Source organism: Pelophylax lessonae (assembly GCF_965119305.1).
Source record: "Pelophylax lessonae genome assembly, chromosome: 5".
NCBI classification, from domain to species: Eukaryota; Metazoa; Chordata; class Amphibia; order Anura; family Ranidae; genus Pelophylax; species Pelophylax lessonae.
The window spans coordinates 544,472,267-544,497,938 of record NC_138772.1 but is presented as its reverse complement, the minus strand read 5'-3'; the positions used below and the strand labels follow the sequence as shown (position 1 = coordinate 544,497,938).

Sequence of the window (25,672 nt, the reverse complement as noted above, 5' to 3'; positions counted from 1 at the left end):
GTTGAATTCCTCTTTGAAGTGTACCTGTCATCGAACTTCTCGGGTTATTAGTATACATTGGTACATTTTATGTCATATATGACATCCTTTCTCATCTTCTGACGCTGGTTTGATGAGCGGTGGCTGGTAAAGTGTGTGTGGGGGGCAGGGGGGGGGGGTGGAAATCCCCTCTGTGGTCTGGTGGGTATCTAGGGGGAAGGTGGCAGATCTTGGAGTGACGGTGGCAGAGACGTTTTTCTCTGTTGGGAAGTTCCGTCTGCTGGTTTTTGGCTTTCTCGCAATCTTGATCATCGTCTCCACCGCAGTTTTCTCCCGTTACCATGGAAACATCACAAAAAACTAACGGTTGTACACAGCAGCGTGTGTCAGTGTGTGGTGGGAGGATGTGGTATCGCCGAACGTCTTCCAACAATCACGAGATCTGGCGTGGAAAGTTTATACAAATGTATCGGTTTTATTTACTGTGCGTAGTCACTCCTAGCAACCAATCGGAAGCCAGCTGTCGTGGCATTGGATTTCAGTAAACCTCAGCTACTGCACTTTTTTATTAAAGTTTTTAAGTTTATTCCAAATATACAGAGCCTTGAAAAAGTATTCACACCCCTTGAAATTTTCCACATTTTGTCATGTTACAACCAAAAACGTAAATGTATTTTATTGGGATTTTATGTGATAGACCGACACAAAGTGGCACATAATTGTGAAGTGGAAGGAAAATGTATAAAAATTGTAGAAAAAACATTTATCAAATAAATATGTGAAATGTTTGGCTGCATTTGTATTCACCCCCCTGAGTCAATACTGTGTAGAACCGCCTTTCCCTGCAATTACAGCTGCAAGTCTTTTTGGGGATGTCTCTACCAGCTTTGCACATCTAGAGACATTTTTGTCCATTCTTTTTTACAAAATATCTCAAGCTCTGTCAGATGGGGGGGGGGGGGGGGGATTGTGGATGCAGGGCTCCTCCCATTACCTGCAACAGGTATTATTCTGCTGCAATCTTGTTACAGGAACTTTATGTATAACTTTATAGTAATTATATTCTAATTACATTTATTTTATATAAACAATATTAAAAAAAAAAATGTATGACCTACAAATATATTACAGGAACTTTATAATAACTTTATTATAGCTTTTATAGAACTGTATAGAACTTTAATGCTATAAATGTATTTTAAATAAACTATATTCTATTTTATATAATATTTATAACTTTATTATACATAACTTTATATTTAATAATGTTATTATACATAAAAATTTTATTATAAAAAAAGTTGTTAAATATTACGTTATGTATAATAAAGGTTATATAAAACAGAATATTGTTTATTGTAATTATAAACATTTTTTATAAAGTTATTATAAAGTTCCTGTATTATACTAATAAATATATATTATATAATAAGAAAAAAATATATATAATTTCTTATTATATTATATAATAAGAATTTTTTATATATATATATATATATATAGTTCTATAATAAGAGCTATATATAATATAATAAGAAATATATATATATATATATATATATATATATATGTGTGTGTGTGTGTGTGTGTGTGTGTGTGTAATGTGTATATATAAATGTGTGTGTGTGTGTGTGTATATATGTGTATATATATATATACATACATACATACATACATACATACATACATACATACATACATACATACTTCTTATATGTGAATACATTTTATATAAACATTATATAGCCTTTTATAAGAACTATATTTAACAAACAAATATTACAGGAGCTTTTATATAAAATAATTTTATAGTAATGTGAATACATTTTATATAAACATTATAAAACCTTTTATTATTGCTATAAAATGATTCTATATAATGTTCCTGTGATATTTATTATAAATGTTATATAAACCTAGAATAATATAAAATAATAAAAGTATATAATTTTAATGAAGTTGTTTATAAACTTCCTGTAATATAGTGTATAAAAAAATTATAAAGGTTATATAAAATTGTTTATTTAAATTTGGCATTTAGAATTTTATATATAATAAATATTGCAGGAAGTTTTTGTAGCGTTTTTTTCCTCGCTTTCCTCCTGGAGATCCTGTGCTAATCCTCGGTGGAATTAGACAATTTTTATCATCATTGTCACACTTTGCAGGATGCAGAGAGGAAAATATTATGGATGAGATGGAATAAAACGGATCTACCGGGAAAATCTCCAACATTCCAGAACTCTTCTGGCCAGTTCATAGTAATTGCTGATGTAGGCTCGCCGCACATCTTACAATCTGATTGTACAATCTCCTTTAAAGATCTACCAACATCTATGCAGCACAAAAGCCCGCCCCCATTCCTTCATTGGATTTCAGTTCTTTCAATCATGGAGGTTCAGCATCACATGTGGGTGTTACCTATGCAAATACAGCCGGCTCAGGAACGCCCACTTCTTCAGACTGACACCCGCCCATCAAAGCATTTTGAAATTTGCATAACTCCTCCCATTGCTCCTTTGGGACTGAGGGTTCCTCAGAGGAGTACTGAGGCCGGGTGCTGTGATGATTTCAGTAATCTATGCACTCTGCCCTGCTGGCCCCTCCCACCAAGCTATGTACCCCACCCTGCTGGCCCCTCCCACCAAGCTATGTACACCACCCTTCTGGCCCCTCCCACCAAGCTATGTACACCACCCTTCTGGCCCCTCCCACCAAGCTATGTACACCACCCTGCTGGCCCCTTCCAACCAAGCGAAGTACTGCTGGCCCCTCCCACCAAGCTATGTACACCGCCCTGCTGGCCCCTCCCACCAAGCTATGTACACCGCCCTGCTGGCCCCTCCCACCAAGCTATGTACACCGCCCTGCTGGCCCCTCCCACCAAGCTATGTACACCGCCCTGCTGGCCCCTCCCACCAAGCTATGTACACAGCCCTGCTGGCCCCTCCCACCAAGCTATTTACACCACCCTCCCACCAAGCTATGTACACTGCCCTGCTGGCCCCTCCCACCAAGCTATTTACACCACCCTCCCACCAAGCTATGTACACCGCCCTGCTGGCCCCTCCTACCAAGCTATGTACACTATCCTGCTGGCCCCTCCCACCAAGCTATGTACACTATCCTGCTGGCCCCTCCCACCAAGCTATGTACACTATCCTGCTGGCCCCTCCCACCAAGCTATGTACACTACCCTGCTGGCCCCTCCCACCAAGCTATGTACACTATCCTGCTGGCCCCTCCCACCAAGTTATGTACACTATCCTGCTGGCCCCTCCCACCATGCTATGTACACCACTCTGCTGGCCCCTCCCACCAAGCTATGTACACTACCCTGCTGGCCCCTCCCACCAAGCTATGTACACTATCCTGCTGGCCCCTCCCACCAAGCTATGTACACTACCCTGCTGGCCCCTCCCACCAAGCTATGTACACTACCCTGCTGGCCCCTCCCACCAAGCTATGTACACTATCCTGCTGGCCCCTCCCACCATGCTATGTACACCACTCTGCTGGCCCCTCCCACCAAGCTATGTACACTATTCTGCTGGTCCCTCCCACCAAGCTATGTACACTACCCTGCTGGCCCCTCCCACCAAGCTATGATCTGTTTGCAGTGCATAGAGAAGCTCAGAGACCCGGTGATGACATCACTGAGTCTATAATTAGGTGTGTAATGAAAACAGATTTAATTTAAAGTATTATTAGCATGCTGATGAGGGGAGGGGGCAGGGAAGGCAAAATATAATTAATTTCCAGCTTTATAATTAAAGTTCTGCTGCCAGAAACAAGTTCATACAATTCCCTCGGGCCGCGTGGCAACCGTTCCAAAAAATGTTTCAAATGTTTTGGGGGGGGGGGGGGGGGATTGTGTTAAAATTCATTTTTTGGCTGCTGGCTCTAATGGAGGCGGAAAGTAAATACATTAAAGGATATGGATGAGATCTGCATGGGAGAGACCCTGAATTTTGGGGTGTGATGTCTTGAGACCCCGCAATGGACCCTAAATCCCCCCCCCCCATGACCTCCTGTCTCCCCCGATTTGATTTATAGATCCATCTTTCCATTGGACGGCGGCGGTGTTTAGTCTGTCTGCGCGTTCCTCGCCCGCCACACAAACGTCCCCTTGTTGTGGCTTCTCCCTCCATGGCATTGTTGGCATTGGGTTGTATAATGGTGCGTGGGAGGGCGGCAGGGATCCCGCCGTCTGGATCCCACGTGTTCCCGGGATGGGAGCTGGCGCACACGCCGCTCTGTGTTTTCTGTATGTTAATTCTTTGTAATTGTGTACGCATGATGATAGGCCGTGCGTCTGCTTTTGTTTTTATTCGCCGTCGCGGTGCACTTTGATAGCTTGCGAGGAATTTCTTTCATGGCGGCAGAAGTCATTGTCAGCGAGGGCTTTGCATTGCAAATGTTTCCATCGGAGAATTGTCTCCATGTGCTGCCATCCACGGCCCAGCATTTGACTGCGGCTATTCTGGAGCGTTGTTGACTCCGGGGCGATAGAGGAGGGTGGGGGGGATCTGTGGTCTGCATGATGGTGACACAGATGTTAAAAAGCCACCGTGAGCTTCAATCGGTGACTTTGCCTAGGCTGAGATGTCATCAGTCTGCTGCAGGCCAGAGGAAGCATTTTCTTAGTCTCCCCTCCCCCCGGCGACTTTGCCTAGGCTGAGATGTCATCAGTCTGCTGCGGGCAGGAGGAGGCCTTTTCCTTAGTCTCCCCTCCCCCTGTGACTTTGCCTAGGCTGAGATGTCATCAGTCTGCTGCGGGCAGGAGGAGGCATTTCCTTTGTCTCCCCTCCCTCTGTGACTTTGCCCAGGCTGAGATGTCATCAGTCTGCTGCGGGCAGGAGGAGGCATTTCCTTTGTCTCCCCTCCCTCTGTGACTTTGCCCAGGCTGAGATGTCATCATTCTGCTGCAGGCTAGAGGAAGCATTTCCTTAGTCTCCCCTCCCCCAGTGACTTTGCCTAGGCTGAGATGTCATCAGTCTGCTGCAGGCAAGAGGAAGCATTTCCTTAGTCTCCCCTCCCCCAGTGACTTTGCCTAGGCTGAGATGTCATCAGTCTGCTGCAGGCCAGAGGAAACCTTTTCCTTAGTCTCCCCTCCCTCTGTGACTTTGCCTAGGCTGAGATGTCATCAGTCTGCTGCGGGCAGGAGGAAGCATTTCCTCAGTCTCCCCTCCCCCAGTGACTTTGCCTAGGCTGAGATGTCATTAATGTGCTGCAGGCAGCGGGAAGCATTTCCTCAGTCTCCCCTCCCTCTGTGACTTCGCCTAGGCTGAGAGGTCATCAGTCTGCTGCAGGCAGGAGGAAGCATTTCCTTAGTCTCCCCTCCCCCAGTGATTTTGCCTAGGCTGAGTTGTCATCAGTCTGCTGCAGGCCAGAGGAAACCTTTTCCTTAGTCTCCCCCTGTGACTTTGCCTAGCCTAGACTGAGATAATGTCATCAGTGTGCTGCAGGCAGGAGGAAGCATTTTTTCAGTCTCCCCACCCCAGTGATGAGATTGATGAGATTGTAGCGAATCAAAGGATGAGAGGCTCTGCAACAGAGGCTGGACTGTCTCAGACATTTGTGAACACAGCCAACAACTGCACTGGGAGCAGAATTTTGTCCTGAGTGTCGTCTCTGGGATCTCAGTCCAGGAAGTAAATGGTGACCTTGAATGATGCCTGAATAAACATGGTGCTGTCCTGCTGTAGAGGAAAGCAGATGAAGGCATTGTTAGGGGAAGTACTGTGATTTCTGAGAGGTAATAAATATCTGGAAGGGTTAACTGACACATTTTTGAGCGAATAAATAAATAATAAAAAAAAAAAAAATAAAAAAAAAAAAAATATATATATATATATATATATATATATATATATATATATATATATATATATATATATATATATATATATAATATAATATTTTTTTTTATTTTATCTCTATTCCCCCTCCCATTGCACGGGAAATGTGACCGCTGCTTTGTGCTGCAGATTAGAGATCGGTAGTCCTAGGAGCTTTCACTTTATGGTGTTCTCCTCTGAGCACCCCAATACCCCCCCATGCTGGATTTAGGGTGTATATTGCTGCCTGTTATGAGTCATTTAATGCCGGTTTGGATTTCTGAGCTCTTACTCATCTTGTCTGCAGCCACAGAGAAGGAAGTTCCCCTCCCAAGCTCTGCGGAGCGCTCCTGGCCACCATGGTGCCCACACTGGCAGTAGCCCCGGTGCAGCCTGTACACGTGGCCAGTTTGGCAGAATATCTGGAAAAACAGAGAAGTCTGACTCACAGGCTGTACGGTTATTTTTACATATTGTTCCATATGTTGTCCACAGACTAACGTGACGGTGGTCACTCCGCTCCCTAAAATATGTGCACTGAGGAACACATGGGAGTTTGTGGTGTGCCATAAACCCATAGCAACCACACCGAAATAAACTTTATTGTTCAGACTTCTGAGGGTTGATATATTCCCCAAATGGTTTAGCCCTCCATCATAGTGGCCGATCCATCCATTGCTATGGGTTCCTGCAGCCCAGTCTGTCCATTGCTATGGCTTCCTGTAGCCCAGTCTGTCCATTGCTATGGCCTCCCGTAGCCCAGGCCACCCATTGCTATGGCCTCCCGTAGCTCAGGCCGCCCATTGCCACGGCCTCCCGTAGCCCGGGCCGCCCATTGCCACGGCCTCCCGTAGCCCGGGCCGCCCATTGCCACGGCCTCCCGTAGCCCGGGCCGCCCATTGCCACGGCCTCCCGTAGCCCGGGCCGCCCATTGCCACGGCCTCCCGTAGCCCGGGCCGCCCATTGCCACGGCCTCCCGTAGCACGGGCCGCCCATTGCCACGGCCTCCCGTAGCCTGGGCCGCCCATTGCCATGGTTTCTTCCAGTTCGCTCCGTTGTTTTATTAAATTCCCCCTCGTGAATGTCTCATATTTCCCTCTAGCCGGGATGGCGGCAGAGGTCTCAGGGCCAGCTCTAGTTTTTCTGGGAATTTGGATTTACTGGTTTGAATTTTGGACAGCGATCAGCCCCCTCCCCTCCTTGCTATAAGCTGATTATTGAAGACAGTTTTCAGACTTTGTTGCAGAACTGGGAACAGCGTCTGGCTCCGTCTCTGTAATACAACCCCTTTCCCACCAACCAACACCGGTAGACCCCCCTTTCCCCCCTTTCCTGCACTCCCCACCATTATATTTTGGAATTTTCCATCTTTGCTGCTTTTAACTCTCTTTCGAAACTGGAAAAACTGAGCTGGCCATAAACGCCGCCGAGGCGCGGCACTCCATTGTGGTTTCCTGTTGTAACCGTGGACGCGGCCAGGCCAAGAGCTGCCAGCTGCTGGGGCACCGGCCGTAGAAATGAACCCAATTCCTGTACCAGAACCCCCCCCCCTCACCCCTTATCCCAATGCTAGACTTGTTTATAGGGGAGTTACACTGAATAGAGCAATACTGCCTCCAGTATGGTCAGACCCTTGCACACCGACACCATCAACTGCCAATCTGCAGCAGGTCATGTGACCTCTGACTGTACTGCCACTGTTTTTAAAGAGCCACCATGTGTGCTAAGCCATTAGAGTGTAAGCTCCTCTGGTACAGAGACTGATGAGACTGGCTCAGTGTTCTTTGTACAGCGCTGCGGTATATGCCAGCTATGTAAAATGTATATTAGTGTGTCACTGTGGGGGGACATTAGAGTGTAAGCTCCTCTGGTACAGAGACTGATGTGTTCAGTCTCTGTGCATCACTATGGTATATGTCAGAGCTATATGAATGTATAATAATAATAGTGTGGGATTGTGGGGGACATTAGAGCGTAAGCTCCTCTGGTACAGAGACTGATGGGACTGGTCCCGTGTTCTCTGTACAGCACTGCGGTATATGTCAGAGCTATATAAATGTATAATAATAATAATAGTGTGTGACTGTGGGGGGGGGGGGGGCATTAGAGTGTAAGCTCCTCTGGTACAGACTGATGTGACTGGCTCAGTGATCAATGCCAGACCTATATAAATGTATTATAATAATAGTGTGTGACTGACTGTGGGGGGAAATTAGAGTGTAAGCTCCTCTGGTACAGAGACTGATGTGATCCAGTATGGTCAGACCCTTGTACACCGACACCATCAACTGCCAATCTGCAGCAGGTCATGTGATCTCTGACTGTACTGCCACTGTTAAAGAGCCACCAAGTCTGCTAAGCCATTACAATGTAAGCTCCTCTGGTACAAAGACTGATGTGACTGGCTCAGTGTTCTTTGTACAGCACTGTGGTATAAGTCAGAGCTATATAAATGTATAATAATAAGAGTGTGTGACTGTGGAGGGACATTGGAGTGTAAGCTCCTCTGGTACAGAGACTGATGTGACTATCTCAGTGTTCTCTGTACAGCACTGCGGTATATGTCAGAGCTATATAAATGTATAATAAAAATCAGCTTGTCATTACTTCTGTGTCCTCTGTTGATGAACAATTTCCATAGTCTTAGTCTTAGGACATCTTCCCGCCACATAATCTGGGTGTTCCCCGGTCCTCACACCCCGTCCCTTTTCTCTCCTCTATTTAGATCTTTTCACTCCTTGTTTGTCACTTTCCTCCTCCCGGGACCTGACATACCGGTTCCATTCACCTGGATGATCCCAGAGCGTGAGATGACAACTTATTCTGCCAATGGAGCGATCGCTGATTTTCGGAAATGCTCAGATAGATTAGTTTATAAAACTGCCCCGGGGCATTCCTCTGATCATTTCCCGGATTGCAACAAAGGGGACAGGAATCCTGAAAAGTCTAATAAAAGAATTCTGCAATCTATTTAAAAGGAAAAAAAGTTTTATTGTTCGTGTTTTTCATTGAAATTGTGCTCCACCCTGAGGGCCCTTTCTCACCTTTCCAGGGCAGTGCATGGTTGGTGCACATTACCAGCATGCAAAGTCCATTACCAGCATACACAGCCCATTACCAGCATGCACAGCCCATTACCAGCATGCAAAGTCCATTAACAGCATACACAGCCCATTACCAGCATGCACAGCCCATTACCGGCATGCACAGCCCATTACCGGCATGCACAGCCCATTACCGGCATGCACAGCCCATTACCGGCATGCACAGTCCATAACCGGCATGCACAGTCCATTACCGGCATGCACAGTCCATTACCGGCATGCACAGTACATTACCAGCACGCAAACTACATTACCAGCACGCACAGCACATTACCAGCACGCACAGCACATTACCAGCACGCACAGCACATTACCAGCACGCACACTACATTACCAGCACGCACAGTACATTACCAGCACGCACAGCACATTACCAGCACGCACAGCCCATTACCAGCACGCACAGCCCATTACCAGCACGCACAGCCCATTACCAGCACGCACAGCCCATTACCAGCACGCACAGCACATTACCAGCATGCACACTACCAGCATGCACACTACATTACCAGCACGCACAGCACATTACCAGCATGCACACTACATTACCAGCATGCACAGTCCATTACCAGCATGCACACTACATTACCAGCACGTACAGCACATTACCAGCACGCACAGTCCGTTACCAGCATGCACAGTCCCGCATGGTATGGTGCCATTCATTTTAAATGGTACCCCAATGCAAGGCAACCCAGCTTCAACATGCATTACAGCACCATAACACGCTGTAATACGCTACTGTGCGTTGTGGTGCGCTGCTTTGCCAAAAATGGTGCGTGCCCATCTTTTTTTTTTTTTTTTTTTGTATGTTTTGGTGCTTTGCCAGCCTATTCACATGCATTCATGTTAACGTGTGAAAAAGAAATGCACTGGGGCACCAAGCCCTGAAGGTCATTCCATGACTGAGGGAAGTGGGAGAGGGAGCCACACAGGTACGTCCCCCATCATCCAATAAACTCTGAGATGTGATTGTAGATGCCACAGCAGGCACATGGCAAGTTCTACCAGGAGTCGTTAGTAAAAAAAAAAATTATACATTTACAGAGCTCTAACATATACTGTAGTGCTGTACAGAGAGCAGAGGGCCAGTCACATCAGTCTCTGTACCAGAGGAGCTTACACTCTGTCGCCCCCCCCCCCCATATTTGCACACTATTTAATATTTTTATTATACATTTATATAGCACTGACATATACCGCAGTGCTGTACAGAGATCACTGAGCCAGTCACATCAGTTTTGTACCAGAGGAGCTTACACTCTAATGTACCCCCCCCCCCCCCCAGTCTCACACATTATTATACATTTATATAGCTCTGACATATACGGCAGTGCTGTACAGAGAACACTGTACCAGAGGAGCGTACACTCTAATGTCTCCCCCCACAGCCAGTCTCACACACAATAATAATAATAATAATATTATACATTTTATATAGCTCTGAGATATACCATAGTGATGCACAGAGACTGAACACATCAGTCTCTGTACCAGAGGAGCTTACACTCTGTCGCCCCCCCCCCCCCATATTTGCACACTATTTAATATTTTTATTATACATTTATATAGCACTGACATATACCGCAGTGCTGTACAGAGAACACTGAGCCAGTCACATCAGTCTCTGTACCAGAGGAGCTTACACTCTAATGCCCCCCCCCCCCCAGTCACACACTATTATTATATATTTATATAGCTCTGACATATACCGCAGTGCTGTACAGAGAATACTGAGCCAGTCACATCAGTCTCTGTATCAGAGGAGCTTACGCTCTAATGTCCCCTCCCCCATTCACACACTTTTGTTGTTTTTTTTTTTATTATACGTTAACACCGAACAGCTGTAACTTTCTGACCACCCACCTAATACTGAGTAGGTCCCCTCTTTCCTCAAAATAGCCCTGACCTGTCAAGGCATGGACTCCACTAGACCTCTTTTAGGTGGAGCCTCCATAGTTTTGACTTGTTTTTCCAGCTCGCCCCACAGATGCTTGATGGATTGAAATCTGAAGATATTGGAGGCCAAGTCAACACCTTGAGCTTGCGTTCTTCAACCCATTCTTGAATCCATCAGACCAGGCCACCTTCTTCCATGGCTCTGATGCTCACATCTCCATTGTGGGCACTTTTGGCTGTGGACATGGGTCAGCATGGGCACCCTAACCGCTCTGCAGCTACGCAGCCTCAAACAACATACAAGCTGCGATGCTCTGTATGTTCTGACACCTTTCTGTCATAACCAGCATTACCTTCGCCAGCGATTTTTGCTCCAGTAGCTCTTCTATTGGATCGGACTACACAGGCCAGCCTTTGCTCTCTACATCCCATTTAGCCATTAGAACCAAAATATCCAAGGAGCACCTTTTAAGGACCGGTTCACACTGGTGTGACGCCAGACATTGCATATAATTTGCACAGCTTTGCTGCTCAGATCACATGCGACGTCTGTGCGATGCAAATTCAGCCATAAAAACTGTACGGCTGAATTTGTATCGCAAACTCGTGCAGGACCCTTTTTTTTTTGCTCACCCCCAACGCGCTGCGTTTTGCAAACTGATAGCGGGACGTCGGAAACTTAACCTACATTTCGCAATCAGTTTGCATGAACAGGTTGCAATTTTAATGCAGTGCAAATTTGCACCACATGAAGTGTGAACCGGCCCTGGGAATTGAGAATTGCTACTCCATCCATCCATCCATCCAACCAGATATTGATACATTAGGGCGGGGTCTCAAAACTTTCTACATAAAGAGCCAGTTTACTGTCCTTCAATCTTCAGGGGGGCTGGACTGTGACCAGTAAGATTAGAAAATGTCCTGGCATCAGAGGGCGAAAACCATGTTGCATCCTTGGTATCAGTGGAAGGGATTGTGCCCAGTCATTGGTGTTGGGAGGAACGGTGCCCCCATGGTTGGGAAGAATGGTGCTCCCCATGGTTGGGAGGAATGGTGCTCCCCATGGTTGGGAGGAATGGTGCCCCCCATGGTTGGGAGGAATGGTGCCCTAGAACAGCGTCCCCATGGTTGCGAGGAATGGTGCCCCCATGGTTAGGAGGAATGGTGCCCCCCATGGTTGGGAGGAATGGTTCCCTGGAATGGTGGCCCCATGGTTGGGAGGAATGGTGCCCCCATGGTTTGGAGGAATGGTGCCCTGAAATGGTGCCCCCTCCCCATGGTTGAGAGGAATGGTGCCCCCCCCCATGGTTGGTAGGAATGGTGCCCCCCCCATGGTTAGGAGGAATGGTGCCCCCATGGTTGGGAGGAATGGTGCCCCCATGGTTGGGAGGAATGGTGCTCCCATGGTTGGGAGGAATGGTGCCCTGGAATGGTGCCCCCATGGTTGGGAGGAATGGTGCTCCCATGGTTGGGAGGAATGGTGCCCTGGAATGGTGCCCCCCATGGTTGGGAGGAATGGTGCTCCCATGGTTGGGAGGAATGGTGCCCTGGAATGGTGCCCCCCATGGTTGGGAGGGATGGTGGCCCCTAGGTTGGGAGGAATGGTGCCCTGGAATGGTGCCCCCATGGTTGGGAGGGATGGTGGCCCCTAGGTTGGGAGGAATGGTGCCCCCATGGTTGGGAGGAATGGTGCCCTGGAATGGTGCCCCCCATGGTTAGGAGAAATGGTTCCCTGGAATGGTGCCCCCCCCATGGCTGGGAGGAATGGTGCCCTGGAATGGTGCCCCCCCCATCGTTGGGAGGAATGGTGCCCTGGAATGGTGCCCCCTCCATGGTTGGTAGGAATGGTGCCCCCCCATTGGTTAGGAGGAATGGTGCTCCCATGGTTGGGAGGAATGGTGCCCCCATGGTTGGGAGGGACGGTGGCCCATCATTGGTGGTGTTGGGTGGGAATGGTGCCCCATCGTTGGTGTGTTTGGGTGGGAATGGTGCCCCATCGTTGGTGTGTTTGGGTGGGAATGGTGCCCCATCGTTGGTGTCGGTGGCAGGAACGGTGCCCCCACTGTCGCTGACAATGGAGGGAATTATCCTCAAGGGCCAGATAAAGGCAAGCAAAGGGCCACAGTTTGGAGACCATTTTGTTAGTTTATCATAAAACGATGTCCGATATCGCACGTTGTCGGATGTCGCACATTCGGTGTGTTTCCCTCTTTTATAATCCTAAAAAATATTACAAAAAAAAAAAAAATGAGGTTTTATTCCTCAGATCGGTACAATATCTATATCGGTGCTAAGTTGGGAACTGCCCGACTATTTCTGCCCACCCCCCTCTCCTTATTGTCGGTGTATTTTATTTCTTCTCTGTCAATGTGCCCAGGAAGGTCCCTGCGGTATATAATAGTGAGTTACCTGGGGGGGCTTGGCATTAGAGTGTAAGCTCCTTTGGTACAATCACGCTATTTCTGCTGTTAATATACATTTATATCTCCGACCTATACCGCCGTGCAGAGATCACACACAGTCTGGTCGGGTGAAGATCGGTTGGTCGGTGTTTGGTAGCGATGTGCCATTTCAGGTCCGGTAGTACACGGGGGGGGGGGGGGGATCTGTGGTGTATTATATAGGAAGGGATAATCGGTGTGGATGTTCGGTGCAGTAGATCGGTCGGGGGAGGTGCAGTAGTAGATCGGTGTGGGGGTGCAGTGGATGATCGGTAGTAGATCGGTGGGGGGGGGTGCAGTAGTAGATCGGTGGGGGGGGGGTGCAGTAGTAGATCGGTAGTATAGATCGGTCAGGGGAGGTGCAGTAGTAGATCGGTGGGGGGGGGGGGCAGTAGTAGATCGGTAATGATCGGTCGGGGGAGGTGCAGTAGATGATCGGTGTAGTAGTAGATCGGTCAGGGGAGGTGCAGTAGATGATCGGTAGTATAGATCGGTCGGGGGAGGTGCAGTAGATGATCGGTATAGATCGGTCGGGGGAGGTGCAGTAGATGATCGGTAGTATAGATCGGTCGGGGGGAGGTGCAGTAGATGATCGGTAGTATAGATCGGTCGGGGGAGGTGCAGTAGATGATCGGTGTAGTAGATGATCGGTAGTATAGATCGGTCGGGGGAGGTGCAGTAGTAGATCGGAGGTGTAGGTAGGTAGTTGTAGATCGGTAGTGATCGGTCGGGGGAGGTGCAGTGGGCAGACCCGGGGAGTGCAAAGTTCTGGGCGGATCTGTGTGTAGTGGAGGAGGGGAGGGAGAGCAGCGGGAGAAGGGAGACTCCGGGCGGTCAGGATGGCAGATCGGCCGCTCTCCTCCGGTTGGTATTATTCGTATAAGAGGGAGATTCTGCTGGACGGGCACCGGGGGCACCTCTACTCCAAACTCTGCTGTGTAGGTGGGTACCGATCTCCTCCCCCCTCTCCTCCTACCGACCGATCTCCTCCCCTCTCCTCTCTATGTATTATATGGGAAGACACATCGGGGTAACTTTCTATCATCACTGATGGGGGGTCGGGGTGATATATGGGGGGGCACATATGACATTTAAGGGGTCCCCTCTTCTCTATCCTGGTGTCTGTACACCGATCCGGTCTATGCGGCTCCATACACCTCCCCGGGATGTTTGTAAGCTCGGATCGCTGCGATCTCTTATTTGTTACATTTTGTTACTTTCCTCTTCCGATCTCCGCACACCTGGATTCGGTTACTTTGTACACAGCCGTTGTCATGGCAACCCAACTCCTCATTTCCTCCGCTGCTGTCACGTGGGGGGAGATCCTGGAACTCATCACACACTCAGGAGTCTCACTCCTGCTGCTGCATTCTTCACTGTGTATGATAGATGGAGGGTCCAGCAGGAGAAGTGACCCCCCCCCCCCTACTGTGCCAGAGATCTGGGGGGCTCAGTATTCACCTGGATTAGAATTATTACCAATCACACTGACCCCCCCCCCCAACAGCTAGAACAGGTACCTCCAACCTCACCAGACCCCCCCCCCCCCAACACCTAGAACAGGTACCTCTAACCTTACCTGACCCCCCCCCCCCCCAACACCTAGAACAGGTACCTCTAACCTTACCTGACCCCCCCCCCCCCAACACCTAGAACAGGTACCTCTAACCTTACCTGACCCCCCCCCCCCCCAACAGCTAGAACAGGTACCTCTAACCTTACCTGACCCCCCCCCCAACAGCTAGAACAGGTACCTCCAACCTCACCAGCCCCCCCCCCCCAACACCTAGAACAGGTACCTCTAACCTCACCAGACCCCCCCCCCCCCAACACCTAGAACAGGTACCTCTAACCTTACCTGACCCCCTCCCCCAACAGCTAGAACAGGTACCTCTAACCTTACCTGACCCCCCCCCCCAACAGCTAGAACAGGTACCTCTAACCTCACCAGACCCCCCCCCCCCCAACACCTAGAACAGGTACCTCCAACCTCACCAGACCCCCCCCCCCCAACACCTAGAACAGGTACCTCTAACCTTACCTGACCCCCCCCTCAACAGCTAGAACAGGTACCTCTAACCTTACCTGACCCCCCAACACCCAGAACAGGCAAACCCAAACTCACCTGACCCCCCCCCCCTCGACACCCAGAACAGGTACCTCCAACTTATCCTAAACCCCTCCCCCCGCAAACACACAGAACCCCCTAATACTTTATAATCAGTTACAGCAAACAGTTTTTTGTTACTTTTGGGATAAAGGTTTTTCCATAAATAAAAGCCGATCATTGTAAGCACCCCTGTCAGTGGTAAATGGTTTGTCTCATCCATGTAACCTGATACATTCTGCTGGAGAATTTGTTCTTTTGAAAAGCAAGACTTACTGGCAGGATCACCACATGAAAAACAAACAAATGCAGCCATCACATCTCAGAATTGGAAAGCTGTAATATAATGTTTGCTTTTGGGTTTAATACTGCTTTAAATATGAGCATAAATGGAACTCCGCCCTGGTCGCGGACTACCGCCCTGCTATTCCCCTGATCCCGGACTACTGCCCTGCTGTTCCCCTGATCCCCGGACTACCGCCCTGATCCCAAACTATTCCCCTGATCCCCGGACTACCGCCCTGCTATCCCCCTGATCCCAGACTACTGCCCTGATCCCCCGACTACCGCCCTGATCCCAAACTATTCCCCCTGATCCCGGACTACCGCCCTGCTATTCCCCTGATCCCGGACTACCGCCCTGATCCCAAACTATTCCCCTGATCCCCGGACTACCGCCCTGCTATCCCCCTGATCCCCGGACTACCGCCCTGCTATCCCCCTGATCCCAGACTACTGCCCTGCTATTCCCCTGATCCCAGACTACTGCCCTGCTATTCCCCTGATCCCAGACTACTGCCCTGCTATTCCCCTGATCCCAGACTACTGCCCTGCTATTCCCCTGATCCCAGACTACTGCCCTGCTATTCCCCTGATCCCAGACTACTGCCCTGCTATTCCCCTGATCCCAGACTACTGCCCTGCTATTCCCCTGATCCCAGACTACTGCCCTGCTATTCCCCTGATCCCAGACTACTGCCCTGCTATTCCCCTGATCCCAGACTACTGCCCTGCTATTCCCCTGATCCCCGGACTACCGCCCTGATCCCAAACTATTCCCCTGATCCCCGGACTACCGCCCTGATCCCAAACTATTCCCCTGATCCCCGGACTACCGCCCTGCTATCCCCCTGATCCCAGACTACTGCCCTGATCCCCCGACTACCGCCCTGATCCCAAACTATTCCCCCTGATCCCGGACTACCGCCCTGCTATTCCCCTGATCCCGGACTACCGCCCTGATCCCGGACTACTGCCCTGCTATTCCCCTGATCCCGGACTACTGCCCTGCTATTCCCCTGATCCCCGGACTACCGCCCTGATCCCAAACTATTCCCCCTGATCCCGGACTACCGCCCTGCTATTCCCCTGATCCCGGACTACCGCCCTGATCCCCCGACTACCGCCCTGATCCCCCGACTACCGCCCTGATCCCCGGACTACCGCCCTGATCCCAAACTATTCCCCTGATCCCCGGACTACCGCCCTGCTATCCCCCTGATCCCAGACTACTGCCCTGATCCCCCGACTACCGCCCTGATCCCAAACTATTCCCCCTGATCCCGGACTACCGCCCTGCTATTCCCCTGATCCCGGACTACCGCCCTGATCCCGGACTACTGCCCTGCTATTCCCCTGATCCCGGACTACTGCCCTGCTATTCCCCTGATCCCCGGACTACCGCCCTGATCCCAAACTATTCCCCCTGATCCCGGACTACCGCCCTGCTATTCCCCTGATCCCGGACTACCGCCCTGATCCCCCGACTACCGCCCTGATCCCCCGACTACCGCCCTGATCCCCGGACTACCGCCCTGATCCCCCGACTACCGCCCTGATCCCCGGACTACCGCCCTGCTATCCCCCTGATCCCGGACTACCGCCCTGATCCTGGACTACCGCCCTGATCCCGGACTGTCGCCCTGATCCCGGACTGTCGCCCTGATCCCGGACTGTCGCCCTGATCCCGGACTGTCGCCCTGATCCCGGACTACCGCCCTGATCCTGGACTACCGCCCTGCTATCCCCCTGATCCTGGACTACCGCCCTGCTATCCCCCTGATCCTGGACTATCGCCCTGATCCTGGACTACCGCCCTGCTATCCCCCTGATCCCGGACTATTCTCCAACTGGTGGGACAGTTCATCCCATTGTGGGCGATTCCCTGGTGCCCGCCTCCTGTGCGGCACATTGCTGGGCCCAGATTCTCCACACTTGGCCGGACTCTTCTGTATATTTTTGTTGTTGAGGGCCCCGGGATAAGAGCCGTTATACTGACAGCCTGCACTCTGATTGGTTGGGATGGATGTGGTTCTCTATGAAGCATCTGTTTTCTGTTGGTTATGGGCTCATGGTGATCACGTGACTCCATATCCGCCGGATTGGCTGACTTTACACATTAGAGAATTTAATTTACAGCAGACAGATGTAATGTTGGATGTAATACAGAATGATGATCAGACAGATTGATCAGCATTCTGTATTATATCTGACATTACATCTATCTGAATGACGATCAGACAAATGTGACATCGGATGTAATACAGAATGACGATCAGACAGATGTGACGTCGGACATAATACAGATGTGACATCGGATGTAATACGGAATGACGATCAGACAGATGTAACATCAGATATAATACAGAATGACCATTGCGTTGGATATAATATGGAATGATGATCAGACAGATGTAACGTCGGATGTAATAGAGAATGATGATCAGACAGATGTAATGTCGGATGTAATACGGAATGACGATCAGACAGATGTTACGTCGGATGTAATACAGAATGACGATCAGACAGATGTAATGTCGGATGTAATACAGGATGACGATCAGACAGATGTTACGTCGGATGTAATACGGAATGACGATCAGACAGCTGTGACGTCGGATATAATACAGAATGATGATCAGACAGATGTTACGTCGGATGTAATACGGAATGACGATCAGACAGATGTTACGTCGGATGTAATACAGAATGACGATCAGACAGATGTGACGTCGGATGTAATAAGGAATGACGATCAGACAGATATTACGTCGGATGTAATATGGAATGACGATCAGACAGATGTAATGTCGGATGTAATACAGAATGACGATCGGAAAGCATATCCCACCCCGCCCCCTCAGTGTAAAGACCCCTTTAAAGGGCTGTCGGGGCTGAGCAGTAAGGGGTCAAACGCCACTATTGGTTGGATTCCGAAATCATGTGTGCGCTGAACACCAATGAAAACTGGTCTCCACCCCCTCCTGTATTTGGTATCTGCCCACTAAGCTCCACCCACAGCTCCGCTCTCTGCACAGCACAGTTTTAGAAGGTAATATCTGGGTTTGTATATCTTTTGTGGCCGATGAGGAATAGATCTCAGTGAAGGATTGTTGTGTCCCGGAGTGCGGCTTTAATCCCACAGGGACTCCCTGACTCATTCATGGGGGGGGGGGGGGGGGTGGACACAACAGGAAGTGAGAGGAAATCTGGAGGTGTCCCCAATTGGAAGATTCCCCTTCACTTCCTGGTCTGGTGACAACTGTAACATGTTGGATTTCCCATCCCGTTTCCGTGGTTAACAAGACAGACAGAGGGTGACTCCTCACACAGCAATAAAAACCTGCCAGGGGCTCCAATCTCCTCCCACTCCTCCAATCCCCTCCCACTCTCTGGAAGTTTGGATACATCTTAGTAACATTGTTGCAGGTCAGAAGACTGTGTGATGAATTTACAATCCTAAGGGAGCGTTTTTATTGGCAGAGATGGGCCCTGATTGGTCGGATTTGTACGGATGGCGTAGAATGGTTTCCTGGGAAGTTTTCTGCTCTGCGATAACGAGACGTTCCACCATTCAGGCGCTGTGCCAGCGGCGTGTCCCCGCCCTGGTGTCACCCAGCAGCCGTTGGGGCCCCTCCCTGTATTGTACGACTCCTGGGCGGTTCTGTTCCCATGGATACCAGCGTGGCGGTGATGGAAGGGTTGTAAAGGCAGACTTTACCCCCCCCCCCACCACCCCACCCCGCCTGTAACCTGTCTGCAGGTATTCCAGGATGAAGGGGCGGGCAATGCGACACATTCCTGCGACCGACCTCTGGACTGAGGGTGGTATGGTCTGCAGTCATGTGACAATACGACTGAAGCCTGCAGGCTGGGAAATGTCTGCGACCCCTTTCACACTTGTGCGACTCGTCCTGCGACTTGGGACTGCAAAGTCGCATGACAAGTCGTACCCCATGATTTCCAATGAGTACCGTTCATATCTGTGCGACTTCAAAGTAGTCCCTGCACTACCTTGATGCGACTTGAGATCCGCAGACCTCAAGATTACACAGGCATTGCTTCAAGTTGCATCAAAGTCGCACGACTTTCAGGTCGCACAAGTGTGAAAGGGGCCGAAATCAGACCAGAGCCTGCAGGCTGGGAAATGTCTAAGGCCTCTTTTATACTTGTGCGACCTGAAAGTCATGCGACTTTGATGCAACTTGAAGCAATCCCTGTGTAATCTTGAGGTCTGCCGATCTCAAGTTGCGTCAAAGTCAGACCAAAGTATTGCAGGGACCACTCTGAAGTCGCTGCAACTTGAAGTTGCACAGATATGAATGGAAATCATGGAGTACGACTTGTTATGCGACTTTGCAGTCCCAAGATAAACAAAGGGCCAATCAGTCTGGAGCCGGCATGCGTTTATTTTCCAGCGGCGCTCTGATGCGATGTCGGTGGCAGTTTTTTCCTTCATTGGTTGCAGAGATTTTCCAGCCTGCGGATCACACAATGGATTACTGACTTCCATGTAGAGGGGTGTGGCCAGACAGGTCATGTGATTGGCTGAGATTTTCCAGCATGCGGGATCATACAGGCAAGGAGTCCTGTGATTGGTGGTTGGGCGTTCTCTGTGCGGTTTGGTTTTCGCCCTCCATGCGTGTCGCACTCTCAGGTGTATACAATGGGCCCCGAGTGCTCCTTTCTTGTAGGCCCCTCCCCCCACTCTGTGTGCTGACCCTTCCCATCATCCGAGTCCTCCTAGATCTACACTGACCGCGCACAGCTCTACACTGCAGCGCCCTCACTGACCACGCCGACCGCACTGACCACGCCGATCACTGCAATGCTTCACTGGTATAGACCACATAGAGTTCTGCAACTCAGCATTGACCACACACACAGCTCTGCACTACAGCGCCCTCACTGGCCACACACCCAGCTCTCTACTAACCGCACACACTGCTCTGCACTGCAGCGCCCTCACTGACAGCACACACAGCTCTGCACAGCAGCGCCCTCACTGACCGCACACACAGCTCTGCACTGCAGTGCCCTCACTGACGGCACACACAGCTCTGCCCTGCAGCGCCCTCACTGACGGCACACACAGCTCTGCACTGCAGCGCCCTCACTGACAGCACACATAGCTCTGCACTGCAGCGCCCTCACTGATTGCACACACAGCTCTGCCCTGCAGCGCCCTCACTGACAGCACACACAGCTCTGCACACACTGCGCCCTCACTGATTGCACACACAGCTCTGCACTGCAGCGCCCTCACTGACCGCACACACAGCTCTGCACACACTGCGCCCTCACTGACAGCACACACAGCTCTGCACACACTGCGCCCTCACTGACCGCACACACAGCTCTGCACTGCAGCGCCCTCACTGACTGCACACACAGCTCTGCACTGCAGCGCCCTCACTGACCGCAGACACAGCTCTGCACTGCAGCACAGCTTGCTCTGGACATTGATCAGACAATCACTTTATTCCAAAAGACATTTTCAATCGTCAAATCTGCAGCTTTTCTTATAAGAGGGTTCCGCACTTCTATTATTTATATAGTTATAGATCTTCATTTAAAACCAAAGAAAAAGTGCAGAAACTTTCTGAAGACCCCTCATAGTGATCCCGCCATGACAGTCCTTGTCCCAGTACTTCCTGTCATGGGGTGGTCACACTCTCTCCCTCTCCTTCGCTCCTATGTTTTCATCCTTTGTTACATCTCAGTGCTGCTGATCTCCTGCCGCCTCTTTGCAGCCGTTTCCGGTCTGCATTCCTCAGGACGGGTTTCCTGGGGGTGACAACAGTGGGCCATGCCTGTGTAATGAGTGCTGACAGGCTACATGTAGTCACCATCGGAAGACTGCGTGACCAGGTGACAACGCAGGAGCACAAATAAGAGATGGGGACCGAGCGTTGTCACCCGATAACAGGAAGTGCCTGAACAGGGTCCTTCATGGCAGGATAGAAGCTGCAGATTTCTGATTGGCTCTAATCCCAGTGCTATAATATTCATTTGATAAATGGCGGAACCCTCACATTCCTTCTGGATGGGACAAGTCAGGTAGGCGCCGCGGCCTGTGCTCAGCCGTATGTCTGACATTGACTTTGCCATGCAGGTGTTCCGGGGTCAGGTATGGCATGGGGCCCGGGGCCCATCCGACAGGGAAAGCACAAGGAGCCCAAGGGACTTCTCTCAATCACATAGACAGGATCAATGTGAGGAATGCAGCTCAATTCACCCCCTGGGGCCATGACAAGGACCATGGATGACAATCAGTCTACTGCCCCCTGCTGGGAGGACACAGCTAGGACACCGCTGTCCTTCACTATACTGATACTGATTTCTCTGTGTGTGTGTGTGTGTATATATATATATAATAGAGAGATAGAGCTGTGTGTGTGTGTGTATATGTGTGTGTATATATATATATATATATATACAGTATCTCACAAAAGTTAGTACATCCCTCACATTTTTGCAAATATTTTATTCTATCTTTTCATGTGACAACACTGAAGAAATGACACTTTGCTACAATGTAAAGTAGTGAGTGTACAGCTTGTATAACAGTGTAAATTTGCTGTCCCCTCAAAATAACTCAACACACAGCCATTAATGTCTAAACCGCTGGCAGCAAAAGTGAGTACACCCCTAAGTGACAATGTCCAAATTGGGCCCAAAGTGTCAATATTTTGTGTGGCCACCATTATTTTCCAGCCCTGCCTTAACCCTCTTGGGCATGGAGTTCACCAGAGCCTCACAGGTTGGCACTGGAGTTCTCTTCCACTCCTCCATGATGACATCACGGAGCTGGTGGATGTTAGAGACCTTGCGCTCCTCCGCTTTCCCTTTGAGGATGTCCCACAGATGCTCAATAGGGTTTAGGTCTGGAGAAATGCTTGGCCAGTCCATCACCTTTACCCTCAGCTTCTTTACCAAGGCAGTGGTCGTCTTGGAGGTGTTTGGAGTCGTTATCATGTTGGAATTCTGCCCTGCGGCCCAGTCTCTGAAGGGAGGGGATCATGCTCTGCTTCAGTATGTCACAGTACATGTTGGCATTCATGGTTCCCTCAATGAACTGTAGCTCCCCAGTGCTGGCAGCACTCATGCAGCCCCAGACCATGACACTCCCACCACCATGCTTGACTGTAGGAAGACACACTTGTCTTTGTACTCCTCAGTGGCTCCCACCACACACGCCTGACACCATCTGAACCAAATAAGTTTATCTTGGTATCATCAGACCACAGGACATGGTTCCAGTAATCCATGTCCTTAGTCTGCTTGTCTTCAGCAAACTGTTTGCAGGCTTTCTTGTGCATCATCTTTAGAAGAGACTCCCTTCTGGGATTACAGCCATGCAGACCAATTTGATGCAGTGTGCAGCGTATGGTCTGAGCACTGACAGGCTGACCCCCCCACCCCTTCAACCTCTGCAGCAATGGTGGCAGCACTCATACGTCTATTTCCCAAAGGCAACCTCTGGATATGAAGTTGAGCACGTGCACTCAACTTCTTTGGTCGACAACGGCAAGGCCTGTTCTGAGTGGAACCTGTCCTGTTAACCACTTGCCGACCGCCGCACGACTATCTACGTCGGCGGTCAGCCCCTCACAGGCAAAGTGACGTAGGGCTACGTCACTAGCTTGTGAGGGTCTAGGGAGCGAGCGCGCGCCCCCGGAGGCGCGCTCCCGCTCCCGAGTGGTCACGGACCCCCCCGCGCGTGTGACCGGCGGACCCGATGTCCGCCGGCCACTCTGCGATCGGCGGGGGAGAGGGAGAAAGTCAGGCAGCTTGTGTAAACAAGCTGCCTGTCATTCTCCTCGCTGTATGAGAGCTGATCATCTGGATCTACTATGTAGATCCGTTGATCACTCTGCATACAGCTGAAGCCCCAGCCAATCACAGTTAGAATCACGCCCCTAGGGACACACACAGCCCCTCCCTCTCAAATAAAGTTAACCCCTTCACTACCAGTGTATTTTTACAGTAACAGTGCATATGTATAGCACTGATTACTGTAGAAATGTCACTGGTAACCCCAAAAGTGTCAAAAATGTCAGTCAAGGGTCCGATCTGTCCGCCGCAATGTCGCAGTACCGCAAAAAAAATCGCAGATCGCCGCCATTACGCGTTAAAAAAAAAAAAACAACAAAAATGACAAAAATCTTTCCCTTAGTAAACGCAATAACTTTTGCGCAAACCAATCAAAATACGCTTTTTGCGATTTTTTTTACCAAACATAGGTAGCATAAAACAAATTGGCTGAAAATTTTAAAAAATTTTGATTTTTACATTTTTTTTGGGGGGAATTTCATATAAAAAAAAGGGAAAAATATTGCTATTTTTGCAAAATGGACGCTCTTTTTTTTGTTTATAGCGCGTGATCAAAAAATCGCACAGGTGATCAAATACCGCCAAAAGAAAGCTCTGTTTGTGGGAAAAAAAGGACGCCAAATTCGTTTAGGTACAGCGTCGCACGACCGCGCAATTCTCCGTTAAAGTCACGCAGTGCCGAATCGCAAAATACCCCCTGGTCGGAATGGGGGTAAAATCTTCCGGGGCTTAAGTGGTTAAACTGCTGTATGGTCTTGGCCACCATGCTGCAGCTCAGTTTCAGGGTCTTGACAATCTTCTTATAGCCTAGGCCATCTTTATGTAGAGCAACAATTAATTTTCAGATCCTCAGAGAGTTCTTTGCCATGAGGTGCCATGTTGAGCTTCCAGTGACCAATATGAGAGAGTGAGAGCGATAACACCAAATTTAACACACCTGCTCCCCATTCACACCTGAGACCTTGTAACACTAACGAGTCACATGACACTGGGGAGGGAAAATGGCTAATTGGGCCCAATTTGGACATTTTCACTTAGGGGTGTACTCACTTTTGTTGCCAGCAGTTTAGACATTAATGGCTGTGTGTTGAGTTATTTTGAGGGGACAGCAAATTTACACTGTTATACAAGCTGTACACTCACTACTTTACATTGTAGCAAAGTGTCATTTCTTCAGTGTTGTCACATGAAAAGATAGAATAAAATATTTACAAAAATGTGAGGGGTGTACTCACTTTTGTGAGATACTGTGTATATGTGTGTGTGTGTGTGTGTATATATATATATATATATATATATATATATATTAGTGTGTGTGTGAGTGTAATATGTATGTGTGCGTGTGTGTGTATATATACTGTGTGTGTGTGTATGTGTATATATATATATATATATATATATATATATATATATATATATATATATATACTGAATATATATGTGTGTGTATATATACTGTGTGTATGTATGTATATGTGTGTGTGTGTGTGTGTGTGTGTATATATATATATATAGGAAGAAATGTGACAAATGTTGGAAAATCCCAAAGACATGGCTGTTCTGAAAAAAGTTCCTTCCATTGATTCCAGATTAATGTGCTGCTGGTGAGAAATGGGCACAAAACGGGCGGAAATTGTTGGCATCCTCCCCCACAGAATAGCTGGATTATTTTCATGATGAGGTACAAATGAGCCGAGAAAATTCTCTGAGAAGAATGGACAGAGGGTGTTGCAATACAAAAAAAAAAAAAAAAAAGAGAAACCCAAAACCCCGGCAGCCTCCTCCACCCCATTCTAATGGGCCCACTGATAGCCTGATTCCTCCACCAGAGGGAGCTCTCCTACCACAGATGGGGTTTTACCTGTTCAGATACTGCTCTGGCCCCCAAGAATGGCAGGGCCCCCCAAAAAAACTCACTATTGCAGTCCAGGCGGTTGTCCTTCTTTTTTTTTTCTTTTTTTTTTCTTTTCTTCTTTTTTTTCTTATGTGAGGTCTAATTTTTCTGAATGACTCTCATTGAGCAATCTGTAATTCTGTAACTAGCGGTTTCCTGTGTGACTTGGCACAGCGGGCGCTTTCTCTTCATAAAGATCACCGTGTACCATCTTGTCCTGTGATCTGAGTGCCTGCTCATTTTTCCGCGGTCAGAACATTTTTTACCCTTTTTTAATTTATACATTTTTTTTT

General features: G+C 49.0%; 1 protein-coding gene across 11 annotated transcripts in view; it reads left to right on the top strand.

The window, feature by feature from the left end:
• Positions 1–25,672, top strand: part of PLEC (plectin) — a 392,819-nt gene that overhangs the window by 223,405 nt on the left and 143,742 nt on the right. The window contains exon 1 of one of the 11 annotated variants that reach the window (XM_082257387.1): positions 14,071–14,205. The exons of the other annotated variants lie outside the window; for them this stretch is intronic. Coding sequence (XP_082113513.1) covers positions 14,103–14,205 — 103 coding nt within the window. The 5' untranslated portion in view covers positions 14,071–14,102. Of the gene's footprint in view, positions 1–14,070; positions 14,206–25,672 lie in introns of those variants that run through there. 11 annotated transcript variants of the gene reach the window in all.